Below are 15,554 nucleotides of genomic sequence, written 5' to 3'. Positions count from 1 at the left end.
AAGATCCAGGCAGTCAAGCCAGAGTATGTTGTGAACTCTGACCCTGCTGCCACTACACAGAAGGGCTGGGGCCACCGGACATGGTGGCCCATACCTGGACCCCGACCACTTGAAAGCAAGGGAGATCAAGGCCAGTCTGGGAAACACCCACCTCTCCGCTGAAGAGAGAATTCAAGCCTCCTTGTCCTTGACCCAGGGAGGCATTTCTTACCTGTGTCTGCCGACACCGTCTATTTTCTGTCCTTCCAAGACAACACCAAGATCAGGTCATTCATTACTGAGAGACAACTGCTGGTTAGCCGGCCCTCCTGACACTTCCCCCTCCCCCTGCCCCTCAGGACGGTGGCCTCAGACTCAAAAAATAGGAATGAAGACATCTGAAAAAATACCACCTGCCCTTCCCAGTTCTCCTCTCCCTTCCCCAACTTCCCTGTCGTTCCCAGCTAATGAAAAGTCTTTGCAAAAAGGGCCAGCCAATTGCTGCCTGTTCCCTGTGGCCTTTAGAACTCCTGCCTCCCCCAACCCATACGCACACACGCGCGCACACACACATACGCGCGCGCACACACACATACGCGCGCGCACACACACATACACGCGTGCGTGCAGACACACACGCGCACGCACACACACTGCTTATGAACAAATCCCCAACAAGCTGAGACTCTCCGATGGAAAGATCCAGGCTCAGTTCGTCCCCCAGACCTGCCTCATCTTCCCTGCTTCCCATTACCCGGCCAAGGACTGCACTGGGAGTGAGGAGCTGGCACCCCAACCTTCCCCTGAGGTTTTCCTTCATTCCACCTCTGCTGAAACCTCCCTTCCCCTCCTCTCCAGCGGACCCACCCTGTCCATGGCTACCTTCCCTCACCTCCCTCAAAGCAGAGCTCAGGTTAGCCCCTGAATGCCCCTCTTCTCTATTTTCCAAAGTCCCCTTTCTCAGTGGCCATGTTTCACGGCTACAGGTCTCTCAGGGCACAGCAATGCAGCCACTACTGTGACACCTTCCACACACGCATTTCCGTGACACTCACGGCCACCTTGCATGACACCCATAGCACTTCCCTGTTACACATGAAGGCCCTGCAGTTTGGCTAGGGCAGGTAGCCCAGCATCTCCCCTCTGGTGGGTTTCCAAGCTGATGTAAACCTGGCTTTTTGACTCCACACTGCTGTTTTGTCTAGCCAAGTGTGAGGAGAGGGAGATTCAGGCTCCAGTTCATCTACTAAGCCGGACTCACTGCATTCTGGGAGGAGGTGGGTCAAGTTGGGGGTCTTCCCAGTGCAAAGAGGCTTGATACAATGTGGGCATCTCCACATCCTGAGATCTGGGAAACCTGGTTTAAAGGGAAGAAAAAGAGTCCTCTGGAGGCTCTCCTGTGAGCTCCCTAAGCCCCTGCCATGTAGATGAGGCTGCACTTCCAGGTGCCTCTGGGGAGACAGATGAGGGCTGAGGAGAAAGTTCAGTGGGGATATTAGCCCTTGTGCAAGCTTGAGGACCTGAGTTCAAATCCCTGTGTAAAGCTGTCACGTGAGTGTCCCTAATCCCTGTGACACAGAAGGTAGAGACAGGACACTCTCCATAAGCTGGAGGCCAGCTAGCCTGCCGTATGCAGAGGCAAAGAGAGTGAGAAGGGAGAGTTGAGAAAAGGTCTCACTATATAGACCAGGCTAGCTTTGAACTAACTGATCTGCCCACCTTTGCCTCCTGAGCGCTGGGATTACAGGCATGTGCCACCTTTAAGGCTGAACTGTTTGGCAATATCAGTAGTGACAACAAAGCATTTAATTCAAACAAGCAAGCGAAATCTCCAGAAACTCTTACTTAAAACCAGAATTGTAACCGGGTGGTGGTGGCGCACGCCTTTAATCCCAGCACTCGGGAGGCAGAGGCAGGCAGATCTCTGTGAGTTTGAGGCCAGCCCGGTCTACAAGAGCTAGTTCCAGGACAGGAACCAAAAGCTACAGAGAAACCCTGTCTCGAAAAATAAAAAAAAAAAAAAAAAAAAAAACAGAATTGTAGCCAGGCCATGAAGTGCACATCTCTAATCCTAACGAGGTATTGGGGGAGGGGAGGGGGTAAGCAGGAAGATCATGAGTTCAAAGCTAGCCTGAGCTATATAGCAAGCTATTTCAAAAACACCAGAACTGTTCTCTCAGGCACAATGTGTGACTTCTCTACACTGGTGGACATGAGCCAGCTGACATCAGCCATGGCATCTGTGTGCACACGGCAGTGCCACCTCCTTCTCTGAAGCCACTTCCATTCATCTTTGCACACAAACGCTGACTGTTCTCCCATGATAGAGCCTCTGAGTCACCCCAGCTCCTCACCAGCATGAGCCTCCTCCATGTGTGCACATTTAATTTGGTTATTCTGCTTTACAGTGTGTGTGTGAGAGAGAGAGAGAGAGAGAGAGAGAGATCGATCTGTCTTCTCTCCAGCCCCCCAGAGCGCCGGTCCCCACCTGCCTTGCTAGAGAAGCAAGTGAAAACATCCAGAAGGATGTGTAGCCTCTGAGCTGCCAGGACCTGGCTTCGGGAAGGCGCGTATTTTAGCCTTGGAGGAGCCAGCTTACCCTTTAGCTGCAGCCTGATGCCCTGGCTCTTTTGTGTCCTTAGGGAAGGGATTTCCTCGAAGCCTGGGCTCCAGGGGAGGCTGGTGCTTCAACTTGTATGGAAAAGTGGAAGAGCTGGACCACAGGCACACACAGAGCATAAATACAAGGAGAAGGTCCTCTGAGGAAACTAGGGATTCCCTATGGGATGAGCCAATGATAACTCATGTAGCCCAGGCTGCCCTCAAACATGATACGTAGCTGAAGATGGCTTGAACTCCCTCCATCTCCCAAGTACTGGGGTTTTTTGTTTCTTTAGTTGGTTGGTTTTGTTTGGTTTAGTTTAGTTTTTCGAGACAGGGTTTCTCTGTGCAACAGCCCTAGCTGTTCTGGAACTCACTCTGTAGACCAGGCTGGCCTCGAACTCTTCGAGATCCACCTGCTTCTACCTTCTGAGGGATTTAAGGCATGCACCACCACTGCCTTGCCCAAGTACTGGGTTTTGAACCCTGGCTCTCTCTTATACTTTTTGTGCAGCTTCGAGAAATTAATCTTTCTAAGCCACCTGTGAAAGCAGGCGTAGTAACCACCTGTTGTAATAATTAAATAAACCAATACCAGGAACTGTTTGAAACTTGATTCCTGACCTTGGGAGAATTCTGCTTCCTCCTACAGACCCTGGCAGATTCAAGGGGAACAGAGCAGGGAAGGGGAGCAGAGGGGAGATGGGGGCACAAGCTAAAAATAGACTCTTTTTAAGTATTTTTCCACTTTATGTAATTGAGTGTTTTACCTGCATGTACGTATTGTACCACATGCATGCCTGGTGCCCACAGAAGTTGGAAAACGGCACTGGAGTTGCGTATTGTTGTGAACCACCATGTGGGTGCTGGTAACTGAACTTAGAACCTCTGCAAGAACAAGTGCTCTTAACCTCTGAGCCTTCTGTCCAGACCTGGATTTTTTGAGACAGGGTCTTACTATGTTGTCCAGGTTATCCTTGTTCCTGAGTGCTGAGATTATAGGTCAAAAATAGCCCTTGAGAGCAAAGCCCATTGGGAGGTAATTTGGGGATGCAATCCCTACTTACTTTTCAGCATATACACCTGATATCTATTTTTTATTTAATGGGTTTTGGGGCCAGGCCTGAGGCTTCTTTGTTGAGACAGTCTCATTATGTAGCCCTGATATTCACTATGTAGACCAGGCTGGCCTCGAACTCTCAGAGATCTGCCTGATTCCGCCTCTTGAGTTCTGGGGTTAAAAGCATCTGCCACCATTCCCAATTAGGATTTGTTGTTATTGTTGTTTAAAAAGAACAAAAGCAAACAACTTTATGGACATAATTCAAGTGCTGTAAATGTAGTGCGTGTTTTCAGGACATTGGCAAAGCAATGCAGCCATCCCTATTATCCGAGTCCAGTTTGGGTTTTTAACCAGAGGCGGGTGAGGCCGACCCCTCCTTCCTTCAGATCTGAACCTGGCTGAGGACGGCATTCCGCTGAGTCACAGCACGGGTGTCCGAGGTGATCCTGGGACTGACGTCTGGCGCCCCCTAGCGAGGCTTGAGCGCAATTCTGGTCCCCACCCGGCGCAGTCCTGGGAAGCTTCTGGGGTCCCTGTCTCTCGCAGTGCGTCTGCCCGCCCGCTCCGTTGAGTCACGGACCCCGGACCAGCCTCACTCCGGTTCCCCCCAAACTCCCCTCCCACTCCCCTTTATACAAAGGAATGATAGCTTGTGGGAAACGCAGCGGTGTGACACAGGAGTTTAAAGGTGGGTTTTAGTGTCACAAGATCTGAGTTTGAACCTTGCCCGCTCTAGCTATGAGGGTTACCCAGTTTCCTCAGGTATGAGAAGGTACTAATTCTTTCTCCTGGAGTGGTTGCCCTTCAGAGTTTAGCCTGTAAACTCCTCAGGCAGGAGTTTAGAAGCCACCCTATTTAATTACCCAGCTACCAAAGGTTGTTGAGGCCCCTCCCTTACCCAAGGAGCTCCCCAGAAACTCCAGTGCTGGTTACTAAACAGTGTTGCCGTGAGCAGGACCCAGACAATGAGGGACGCCTGGTGTATCTTTTCCTTAGCAAGAAACGCCCCCAGACCCGAGACCTGCAGTCCAGGGAGGTACCCTTCTCCCTTGGGAAGAAGGTTGGAAGATCTGGGAATTGGGAAAGACCAGGGCTTCCTTTTGGAGCCTGCAGGGACGTTCTCACCAGGGAACGGCTAATTGATATTTGTAGACTTCTGCAAGTCAGCCCCAGATGGGGGATCAGGCCCCAGCCCCATTGGGCACCTTGCCCCCAGGGTAGCAGGGTGGGAACCCAGAGGGCATCAGTCAGGTCCTTGGTAGACTGAAGTGTCTTAAAAACCTGTCAAGTCCCGGGGGTCCCTTCCGGCTCTGGGATTCCCATCCTGCCCACCTTAAAGGTTTCCAGTGAGCTCAGCAGCTCTGCCATGGAAAGGAACCCAGGGAAAATGGCAGACATGCGGAGGAGAGCAAGCATGGCTCCAGGAGGGCTCCAAAGGGGCCAGTGAGGGGGTCAGCTGCTGGGGGTTCCCTTGTCCACCTCCGGACACTTTAGAGGGCCACCTGAGATGTCAGATGGGGTGTATGGAAGACTTGTAGGCCGCTAGACAAAAGGGCCGGTGTCTTTCAGCCTGGGAAGTCCCTGTTCTTTGGAAACAGGAGCGCCTGGGGGCTTCATCTCCGCATTCCCAGGCCTCGGAGGGTCTGGTAAAGGTATGTGTTACATGTGATTAAATGTGATGAAAATGGCAATGTCAGCGGGATAGCCTGCAAGGGCACCCAGGGGCCTGTGGGGAGCACACAGTGAATAGCTCCTGCTTCAGCGGGTACCTGGTAAGCACTTCCTGATGCCGGGTCTTGGGGTTCTGAGGCATCAACCTAGACAGGTGCCCAGTGGGGCTCGTCTGCACCTGTCATCAGTGTGGGTCATAGGCTGGGGAAAGGGCCACTCCCTCTTGCTCGCCAGGGATCTCTTCTTTCTGGGGTTTTGGTCCAATGGACCCTCAAGGATGTTCCAGAACATTCTTTCCTTTCCTCACCATCCCTTTCTCCCTTCCTCTTCTCCTTCCTTTCTCCTGCCTTTTCTATGGTGCAGATGGAACACAGTACATGCTAAGCTAGTGTTCTACCATGGAACTACATGCCCATCTTGGCTTGGCTCCTGGGTCCTGAAATCCCCAGCTGACCTAGCCCAGCCTGGATGGTATAAAGAAGGACAGCTGCCCTCCCAGGACTGGGGGACTTCCCTACTTATACGGTTTTTCCTATTCCCCACAAAGGAAAGGAGCAGCCCTTGAGACGTGCACAGCTTGTTTATTTTACACAGTGAATAGTAGCCTGTGTTTTTAAGGATGACTTAATTTCTGCTCAGACCCCTGTAATTCATCGCACTTCCAGAGGGTGTGTCTGGCCCTCTATAGCCCTGAGCGGATGTTGGGGGTGTGTGCAGGGGCAGAAGGATCATTAGGTCATAGCATGGATGGTGGTGTCTGAGGGGGTCGAGTGGGACAACTGACCAATCAGACACACCCTGGACCGTCATCCCCAGCTGGCAAACTCCGGGGCATCACCCAAATGCTTGAGCGATGCTTGGCTCTCCAGCTGCGAAGTTCAAATGTATAAAAACTTCTAGGAATAGCCGAACTCAACATGGAAAGCAAGCAGAACCCCACACTGAAGATACAGGGAATACGGCCAAACCACCCTGAGTGTGAGTGATCTCATCTGATCCCAGAATCTAAGCAGGGTCAGGCTTGGGTGGGAGAATACAGGGAGAGACTACAGAGCAGGGATACTTGCTGGCAACTCATTTATTTTTAAATTATTGTTGTTGTTATTATTATTTGGAAGGGTATTGAAAATATACTGGAGCCGGACGGTGGTGGCGCTCGCCTTTAATCCAAGCACTTGGGAGGCAGAGGCAGGCGGACCTCAGTGAGTTTGAGGCCAGCCTGGTCTCCAGAGTGAGTTCTAGGTCAATCATAGTGAGACTTTGTCTTGAGAAAAGAAAAAAGGTGGACAGTGAATGAGGAGAAACACCTAACATAGACCTCTGGCCTCCATTTGCACGTGCATACATGAGCACATGCACCCTCTCAAGTGTGTTGGTGCGCACACACACACACCAGTAACTTAGTAAACAAAATGGAATACCTCTGTATTGAAAAAAAGAATCCCCTAGTCTTTAAAGCGAGTTCCAGGACAACCAGGGCTCCTTTACACATAGAAGCCCTGTCTTGCAAAACCAAACCAAAAATAAATAAATAAAAATTTAAGACTCCATAAAAACAAAGATCCATGAGAAAATTTTAATTTTAATGTGAGTCAGAAGGGGCGGGAGAAACATCCATATCATATAAGCTTATTGTGTTCCAGTTGTTTCTGCTTTGTTTTCTTTTTCAACTTGACACAAGCTAGATTATGAGGAGGAACCTCAGTTGAGAAACTGGCTCCGTCAGAGTGCCCGCAGGCGAGTCTACAGGGGTATCTTCTTGACTGATGATTGGCATGGCTAGACCCCGCCCACTGTGGGCAGTGCCACCCCTGGGCGACGATCCTGAGTTGTGGAAGAAAGTAGGCTGAGCAAGCCGTGCCGATCAAGTCAGTAAATGTAGTTCTTCCATGGCCTCTGCTTCAGTTCCTGCCTTGAAGTTGCTGTCTTGAGCTCCTGCCCTGGCTTCCCTCTGTGGTGTGTGGCCTGAGAATTGAAAGATGAAATAACCCTTTTTCTTTTCCAAGTCACTTGTGGGCGTGGTGTTTTATCACATCAGCAGAAACCCAATTCAGACAAAGTGAGCGGAATGGCCGAGTAGGACCTGGTAGCCTTGGAGAAGGGACGTTGTCTCTCAACAGAACTGCCCTGTTGTCCAGCCCCTTCTCCTGTCCCTATGGTGTCCCTCCACCCTACCTCTCTTTGCCCAGCCAACCAGGCCCCTGCCTCAAGTACACTTGTGGATTCTAATCTTCCAGTCTAACTTTGGAAGTCAGTCTACCGCTTTCTAAGGTGCAATCCCTGAGCCTACACCTTCCTTTCCATCTCCTCTACCCACCATCTAGTTCTGGCCTTTAAACTTTCCCCCGGGACCATGGCCGTCACCTCCCTGCCAGCAAGCACTCTTACTCTCCCTTTAGCCCTGCTCATCGCCGCCAAGTTCACCTTAGGACAGCTCTTTGGTGCTGTCCCTGGGGATGAGCAGAGTCTAACCCAGCCACTTCACCCTCCTCCAGACACTGCTATGCCCTGCAATTTAGTCTGTTCATCACTGACTGGGGGGACATGCAGGGGCTGGAGGAGGGTGCTGGCTGCCGTGGCAGAGGCAAATCTTCCTGTCTAGATGCAAGGCAGGGTGCTACCTGGGGTCCAAAGGGAAGACGGTTCTCTCTGCAAAAGTGCTCTCTTGGCTTTGTGCCCATCTTCCCTGTCTGGGGCCTGGCATATAGCCCAGTTGTAGACGCTTGCCTAGGAAGCAGAGCCCTGGATTCCACCCTCAGCACTGCGTGAACAGACACAGTAGTAACTAGTTTATGTAAACCACTCGGGAGGTGGAAGTTTAAGGCCATCTTTGGATGCGTAGCTAGTTTGAGACCCACCTGGGATACCTGTGACCCTGTCTCCGCAATCCATAAAAGGAGTTCCAGAGTCAGAGACAGGAGCTGAGATTGGGGTAGGGGTGTGGCTTACAGATATTAAAAAAAAAAAAAATACAGGCTCGGGTGCTGGAGAGATGGCTCAGCCGTTAAGAGCACTTGGCTATGATTCCAGAGGACCCAGGTTCAATTCCCAGCACCCACATGGCAGCTCACAACTGTCTGTAACTCCAAGATTTGAAGCCCTCACTCAGACATACATACAGGCAAAGAACAACAATGCACATAAAATAAAAATAAATTTAAAAAATTTAAATACTTTAAAAAAAATAAAAGACCCATGCTGAGCATGCATGGTATTAACTAGCCGATAGCCAGACAGGCCATGGTCCCGGGCAGGCCATAGTCCCAACCATCTGCCTGAGAGGCTGAGACAAAAGGATCCTTTGAGCCCAGAGGTTTGCAGAGCTGGTTTACAGTCAGTTGGCATTCACAGAACAACATCATCCACTCTTTCCTGACAAGAGAGGCCGCCAATCACCTTCCCTCCACAATGGCTGAGCTACTCTCTAGTCAACAGCACTTCCCAGTGACGTGGAAAGAGCAGGGGATGGCCACAGGTCAGCCGCGTCACCTGGTGGCTTTGGATATGAGCTAATGTGATGGCAGATGACTGACAGGGACATTGGCCACTCAAAGAGACTGAGCATCAGTCTTCTGAATGGGAAGTGAGGAAACTGAGGTCCTCGTACTGTGACTTGGGAGGAAGGGTGCCTCTCTCCTTGTTCCCCAACTCTACTGTCCTAAGAAGTCAGGTCCCTGGGCTCAGCATCCCAACCATAACTCTCTCTCTTGCCTTATTTTTCTCCAGGCTTTGAACCAGTATGGCTGAACCCCGCCAGTTTGACACAATGGAAGATCATGCTGAGGGCTACACTCTGCTCCAAGACCAGGAAGGAGACATGGACAATGGCTTAAAAGGTCAGTGAACAGCCATGCAGAGCGGGCCAGTCACAGTGGAACACAGTCCATGTCTGCTTTAGCAGGGGCTAGCAAGAGGGGGTCAAGTCCCACTTTTTAAAGGAACGGTTCATAATTTGTCGTATTCGATCATTAGTTTGAGTGGGCTAAGAAAAGTCAAAACTCATGTTTGAGAATTCACCTCCCCAGACAGTGCGACAAAGACTGGGGGAGAAGTTGTCACTCTTGGCTCTCCAGGACCGTCAGACCCTTAGCTACACAAACCTGGCTATCTGGCCATCTGGGAAGAATAGATTCCTCTGGGTTTCTGAGTATATCCACATTAATGAACTTCCTCAGCAGTGGGGCACAGCACGGTGCCGCTGGTTGGTAATTCCAGTACTCAAGAGGTAGAGGCAGGAGGATTGCTGCAAGTCCAGAGCCAACCTGGTTTACACAGTGAGTTTCAGTTCAGTCAGGACTGCATAGAGAGACCCCGTCTTGGACTGCCTTAGAGGCGGTTCAATGGATCAGAGCACTTGCTGCTCTTCCAGAGGACCTAAGTTTGGTTTCCAGCACCCACAGCCATCAGCCCACAAAATCTGTTGTCTCCAGCTTCGGGGAGCTAACATCTGTACTTATGTGGCATTTCCGGATTCGCACACACGTACATAAATAAAAAATAATAGAAGTTAATTTTTAAAGCACTTCTCAAGTTTAGTTTAATTCATTAAAACTGCAGTCTGTAATGTGGTCCTCTTGGTCACTGGTTGTCCATTTCACTGCGTGCATGTGTTTGGGAGCTTGGGGGTTCTCTCTCTCTCTCTCTCTCACACACACACACACACACACATAGGCACAGTTTCTATGATAACACTCTCTACACCTCTTCACAAAACAAAATCCAGCAAAATTATTCTATACTAATATGCCACAGAGAGAGAGAGACTGAAATTGCTACCCCTTGGAAGGTACTGTGAAACAAAAGTGTGTTGTCCTACCCATAACTGTGCTCCCCCAAAAGAGCCAAAGAAGCCTAAGATTTCCGTCAAATTTAGCCTTGCTGCTGAGGGTTTAGGATGGGCTGTTTGTAGGTGTGGGGTTGCTCTGACTTGCAGAAAGGATCACAGTTCTAACAACACTTCAGGAAAGTGACAAAAGGCTGTTTGGATTAACGGTGAGAGCAGAGAGTGTCTAAGTGGGTGCTAAAAGCTGGAACAGGACTAGATGTAGCCAGAGAGGCTGTGGGTGGGGCAGCTGGTCACGCACGTGTGGTCACACACTCTTGAATTAGAAGGTGCTTATGTGTTACAGTTTCCAGGCCTTCACACAGGGTGGGGGCTTCTTCTCCTTCCTCCCTCTGAGGATAATGTAAATGATGAGGATGGGGGTACAAAGCGAGTTTGAGGCCAGCGTAGGATACCTGAGACCCTGTGGTAAAGACAATATCAAGGGCCTTCTTTGACTGTGAGGTTGTGAAGCGTCTCGTCGCTCACTGTATTTGAACACCATCTGCCTTCCCTCTTTGTGCGCTGATTTGTACATAGAACCAGCTCCCCTCCATCACCCCAGAGTCTCACCGTTGCCCAAGGGGCAGCATCTGTCCTCCACTGAATGTCCCAGCAGCCCTGCAACCTAGCAAGCGCCATCCGCGCTCGGTGCTCCCCGCCCGCTGGTTCATCACAGCCCTGGCCAGACTTTACATCTCGTAGCTCCCTGGGGACCTCGCACTATCTCACTTAGTCTGGACCTCCTTGACACAAGCCTCAGGTTTGCCTCCAGCAGCTTTGTCACCTGAACATGCTTCCCTCCTTGTCTTGTCATCACCAAGGACAGGGAAGAGTTTTTTTTTTAAAAAAAAAAAAAATTATTATGTATACAATATTCTGTCTGTGTGTATGTCTGCAGGCCAGAAGAGGGCACCAGACCTCATTACAGATGGTTGTGAGCCACCATGTGGTTGCTAGGAATTGAACTCAGAACCTTTGAAAGAGCAGGCAATGCTCTTAACCACTGAGCCATCTCTCCAGCCCCCCAGGGAAGAGTTTTCTGAGACCGGGTCTCCCTATATAGCCCTAAGTATGGTACTCACTAAGTACACCAGGCTGGCCTTGAACTCACAGAGATCCACCTGCCTCAGCCTCCAGAGTGTGAGGGTTAAAGTACATGCATCACCACACCCAGCCCAAGGGCCATTTCTTGCTACAGTATTGCCTTGGCAACTATGGCCCTCAAGCCAATAGCCTTCGTGTGTGTGTGTGTGTGTGTGTGTGTGTGTGTGTGTGTGTGTACAGCCAGCTAGCTGAGAATCATTCTCAGTCTACACATGGTTGAAAAAACTGCCATCATGAGTGTATGGCTCCCACCTTCAAGATGTCTCGAGTCGGGAGGATGTAGCCTCCTAGCTAAGCACAGCTCTGGCCTGAATTCTACCTGAATTAGATTGAATGGGCTCCAGGTGGGCCGCTCTTTGTCAGCTGGTGGGTGCTCAGACTGCACCTGGTGTGGGTGTTTAATCTCTTGAGGAGCGTGAGGTGATACAGGACTTTTCCCCATGGCCAGAGTCGTTTGTCCATCGGATCCAGTGGGCAGCTGGGGATTCCCAGTCAACATCAGCACCAATGGAGGGAGGAAGGAAGGGAGAGAGGAAGGGAGGGAAGGAGGGAGGGAGGGAGGAAGGGAGGGAAGGAGGGAGGAAGGAAGGAAGAAGAGCCTTGCACATTCCTGTTGACACCCAGTGCTACCGTGAGCCCTTAACCAAGGCCAAATAAGACACACAGAACGACCACCACCTATGGTGGGTCTCACATGCTGGGCAAATAGCTTTCGTAATACATGCTTTAAGCACAGCCACGGTTACAAAAGTCCAGGAGAGTTAGCAAAGGAAACCCTTTGGCCAATATAGGCATGAAAGCGGGGGGACTTTTACTGCACCGAGGAGGTCACTGAGGTGAGCTCTGAGGCACCGTGACCTGAAGGTGGCAGGCCACAGGAAAGGGCTTTCTAGATCCACTGCCAGGTTGTCAATATAAGAGCCTTTGCCTCAGCTGGACTGGAGTAACTAAAAGCTTTGTCTTCTCCCACCCAGGAACAGATACACATCACCCACATCTTCATCCGGGGACCCCAGGGAGTGGAGTATGGTTGGGGGGGGGGGGGGGCGGAAGCTGGTCCTTTCATGGTTTCATCATGAGGATACAGCATCCACACCGAAGGTTCCTCTTGAGGTCTGAGCACTCACTGTATATGTTCCAGAGTCTCCCCCACAGCCCCCCGCCGATGACGGATCCGAGGAACCAGGGTCCGAGACCTCTGAGGCTAAGAGCACTCCAACCGCTGAAGGTGGGGCCTCCCTACTCCCACCAGGGCCTTCAGCCTGTGCTTCCCTTGCTCTGAGCTACCCCCTCCAGGCTGCACTCGCTGCTTCCTGTGTGCTGGCTGACTGAGCTTTCTAGGCGCTTCGCAGGGCAGTGCTTTGGGAGCTGGGCCCTGCTTCTGCGCTTGGCTCAACTGTGTGCCTTGATTGTCTTCATATGTGCGTGCTCTAGATGTTCCATGCTTGGAGAAGCTGGGCTGCGCAGCACAGCGGGGGCTCACACACTGCTCGGTAGGGTTCCCATCTGCATCCACTACCCTCTATGACCCCCTCAGCAGCCCCCACTTACTTTCTTTCAGGCATCAACCAGGGTCCAGAATGCTCATTTGGCTGAGGAGGGGGACAGGTCAGACACCTCCCTGCTCATGTGTTAGGAATGCTTTCTTGGGCTCTGGACTTTGCACAAGGAGTATGTTTTATCTCTTCTGATCTGTCCACTCCAGATATTTGGTGTCTGGATTGTCATGAAGCTGCTTGTCTTTTTCCCGAAATGCTCCCTGGTGTCTCTTGCTTCCCATGTGGGTCAGTCAAGACCACCACATTTCGCTGGGCAGTGGTGGCACACGTCTTTAATCCCAGCACTCGGGAGGCAGAGGCAAGAGGATCTCTGTGAGTTCAAGGCCAGCCTGGACTACAGAGGGAGTGCCAGGACAGCCAGGGCTACACACAGAGAAACAGAGAGACCCTGTCTTGGAAAAAGGGGAAAAGAAAAGACTACTGTGTTTGGCTGCAGGAAACGGAAAGCCGTTCTAACTGAAGAGGTTTACTAGTCCTGCATCGCATCATAAGATGTCTGCACGTGAGCACAGCTCCCCAGTGTCATTTGTGTGCTTCTTACCATCTCCTGCTATCCTAGGCGGTCGACTGTTGCTTCGTAGTTGAAAGATGGCCGCTGCACTCCCAAACACTGTATCTGCCTTGGGACCAAGAACTCTGGCTGGTGAGATGGCTCAGAGGGTAAAGGTGCTCATCCTGCAAGCCTGGTGACCCGAGGTCAATCCCTGGAAACTGTAAAGGAGACAACAGCTTCTCCATGGCATCATGGCCTGTGTCCAGATGGGCACATTACCCACATGTCCCGTAATAATGAATGAGAGCTGGGTGGTGACACACGCCTTTAATCCCAGCACTCAGAGGCAGAGTCAGGTGGATCTCTGAGTTTGAGACCAGCCTGGTCTACAGAGCAAGTTCCAGGATAGCCAGAGCTTCACAGAGAAACCCTGTCTCAAAAAATCAAAATAATAATAATAATGAATGAAAATTTAAAAAAAAAAGAACAAAATAGCCTAAAGGAGAAACCCTGTCTCAAAAAAATCAAAATAATAATAAGAATGATGATGAATGGAATTTAAAAAAAAAAAAGAACAAAGTAGCCTAAAGAACCCCAAAGCCAGATGTGTGACCAGAATTAAGAAACTGAGAGTTTTATATGAGTTCAGCGTGGCAGTTTCCGCTTGCATTCATGGGCCAGAACCGGGTCTCCGGCCAGCAAGCCTGGGGGTTTTGTGCATATTGTTTTTCAACCTATTGAGTAGAAGAAATCCAAGGAAAAGGACGCTGAGGACAACTTCTAACTAACTGTCCATAATCCTGCCCTTCCGTCTCTCGAACCTTCCAAGGAGGCTGGAAAGTGCACTCAGAAACCTTCCTGCAGCCCTGCGCATTATTTGGGAGTTCTATTAGAGAAGGAGAATTTGGCCTCCGCATCTGCCTTTGGAAAAGCCCAGAACACAGTTGCCAAGCTCCTGCCAATTCCTCAGCATGCTGGCTCATCCCTGAAGGATGCAGGCAGCAAGGCCTGGTGAGAACCTCCTGTCCTGAACCAGTGATGCAAGACATTTCCTGCTCTTCCTGTTAGGACGGTTCTGCAAGCTGTCTGCCACCCTGAGAAAGCCCTGAAACTCGATGCTGAACCTGGTGTGGCTTCCCAGACACAGCCCTCAGTGCTGCTCTGTGGGCATTGTCCTGGGAGAAGCTCCCGCTCACGCAGTCTGGAGTTTTATCTGCACTGGAGAGGATCGTAGTGAAAATGGCTTTTGTGGACTAAGATGCGTGGAATTCTGGGAATCTCTCAGAGCTACCCACTCCTCAGGTGTGCGTGCCCGGCATGCCTGGTGGAGAGACAGAGGGCTCCAGAGAACTTCTGAGTCGAATTGTTTCCCTTGAAGAGATGCTGCCCCAGCTCCCAGCCTGTGATCCCTATCTCTTGCCTCCGCAAGGCGGCTGGACCTGGCCCAGTTGTTGCCACATAGGGAACTCTGTACCTTTTCACTGGAGATTGGCCCGGCAGGGAGTTAGAACTGGTGGACCAACAAGGTCACCGAGAGGTGGCACTGCAGTTCTGTAAATGCAGAAACAAAGGCTCAGAGGTGACAGAGTGCTTGCCCCAAGCCTCACAGAACAACAACAGCCTCATCTCCTCCTCGGCTTCCTCACACTGCCTGGGTGCCCACTGCAGACACCCTGCCTTGCCATAAGGACCGCACAGTTGCCCTCAGGATTTCACCAGTTCTCTTGAGAACCCCCGGGGAATCAGAATACATCCGTCCGCTGTAGTACTTACATGGCCCCCTCCGGGCTTTCTAGGCAGGTGGCTTGGTGCCTCACTTCTTCCTGGGGAAACGGGAGGAGGGCTGCGGCCCTGCTTTGAGCTGGCTTTTCTTGCATGTGGCTGGCAGGCCCTGTCCCTGCACTGTATACTAAACAGAAGGGTGACTATCCGTGGTTTCCAGACGTGACTGCACCCCTAGTGGAAGAGAGAGCTTCTGACAAGCAGGCCGCTGCCCAGCCCCACACGGAGATCCCCGAAGGAACCACAGGTGAGGGCGGCTCTTAGAGCCCCAGGGCTGCCAGGGCCCAGCTGCCCGCCTTGAGCGGGTTGTCCTCACAGGCAGATGTGTAAGTGACTCTGGCTTCTGGGGATCTTGGCTAGTTAACAACGGCTGCCTTGGAGTCTAGACAAGGGAGTCTAGACAGGGTCCCCTGTTTCCTGCTGGATCCTGCCTCAGTCAACGTGTCTATTTGAGATGTCCTCAGCAAGATTCTCTGT

General features: G+C 51.2%; 1 protein-coding gene across 13 annotated transcripts in view; it reads left to right on the top strand.

The window, feature by feature from the left end:
• Positions 1 to 15,554, top strand: part of Mapt (microtubule associated protein tau) — a 97,432-nt gene that overhangs the window by 39,231 nt on the left and 42,647 nt on the right. For 5 of the 13 annotated variants that reach the window (XM_041635545.1, XM_041635536.1, XM_041635534.1 and 2 more), the window contains exons 2-4: positions 9,041 to 9,150; positions 12,385 to 12,471; positions 15,238 to 15,324. In XM_041635545.1, the coding sequence (XP_041491479.1) occupies positions 9,054 to 9,150; positions 12,385 to 12,471; positions 15,238 to 15,324 (271 nt within the window). In that variant the 5' untranslated portion in view covers positions 9,041 to 9,053. The remainder of the gene's footprint in view (positions 1 to 9,040; positions 9,151 to 12,384; positions 12,472 to 15,237; positions 15,325 to 15,554) is intronic. The other 8 variants (XM_041635546.1, XM_041635535.1, XM_041635542.1 and 5 more) reach the window with 2 other exon arrangements.

The sequence above is a fragment of the Microtus oregoni genome, unplaced genomic scaffold, assembly GCF_018167655.1.
Source record: "Microtus oregoni isolate MIOR12 unplaced genomic scaffold, Mior012 000048F_ref0000485, whole genome shotgun sequence".
NCBI lineage: Eukaryota > Metazoa > Chordata > Mammalia > Rodentia > Cricetidae > Microtus > Microtus oregoni.
Note: the sequence above shows the minus strand (reverse complement) of the source record. Positions and strands in the feature narration are given on the sequence as shown.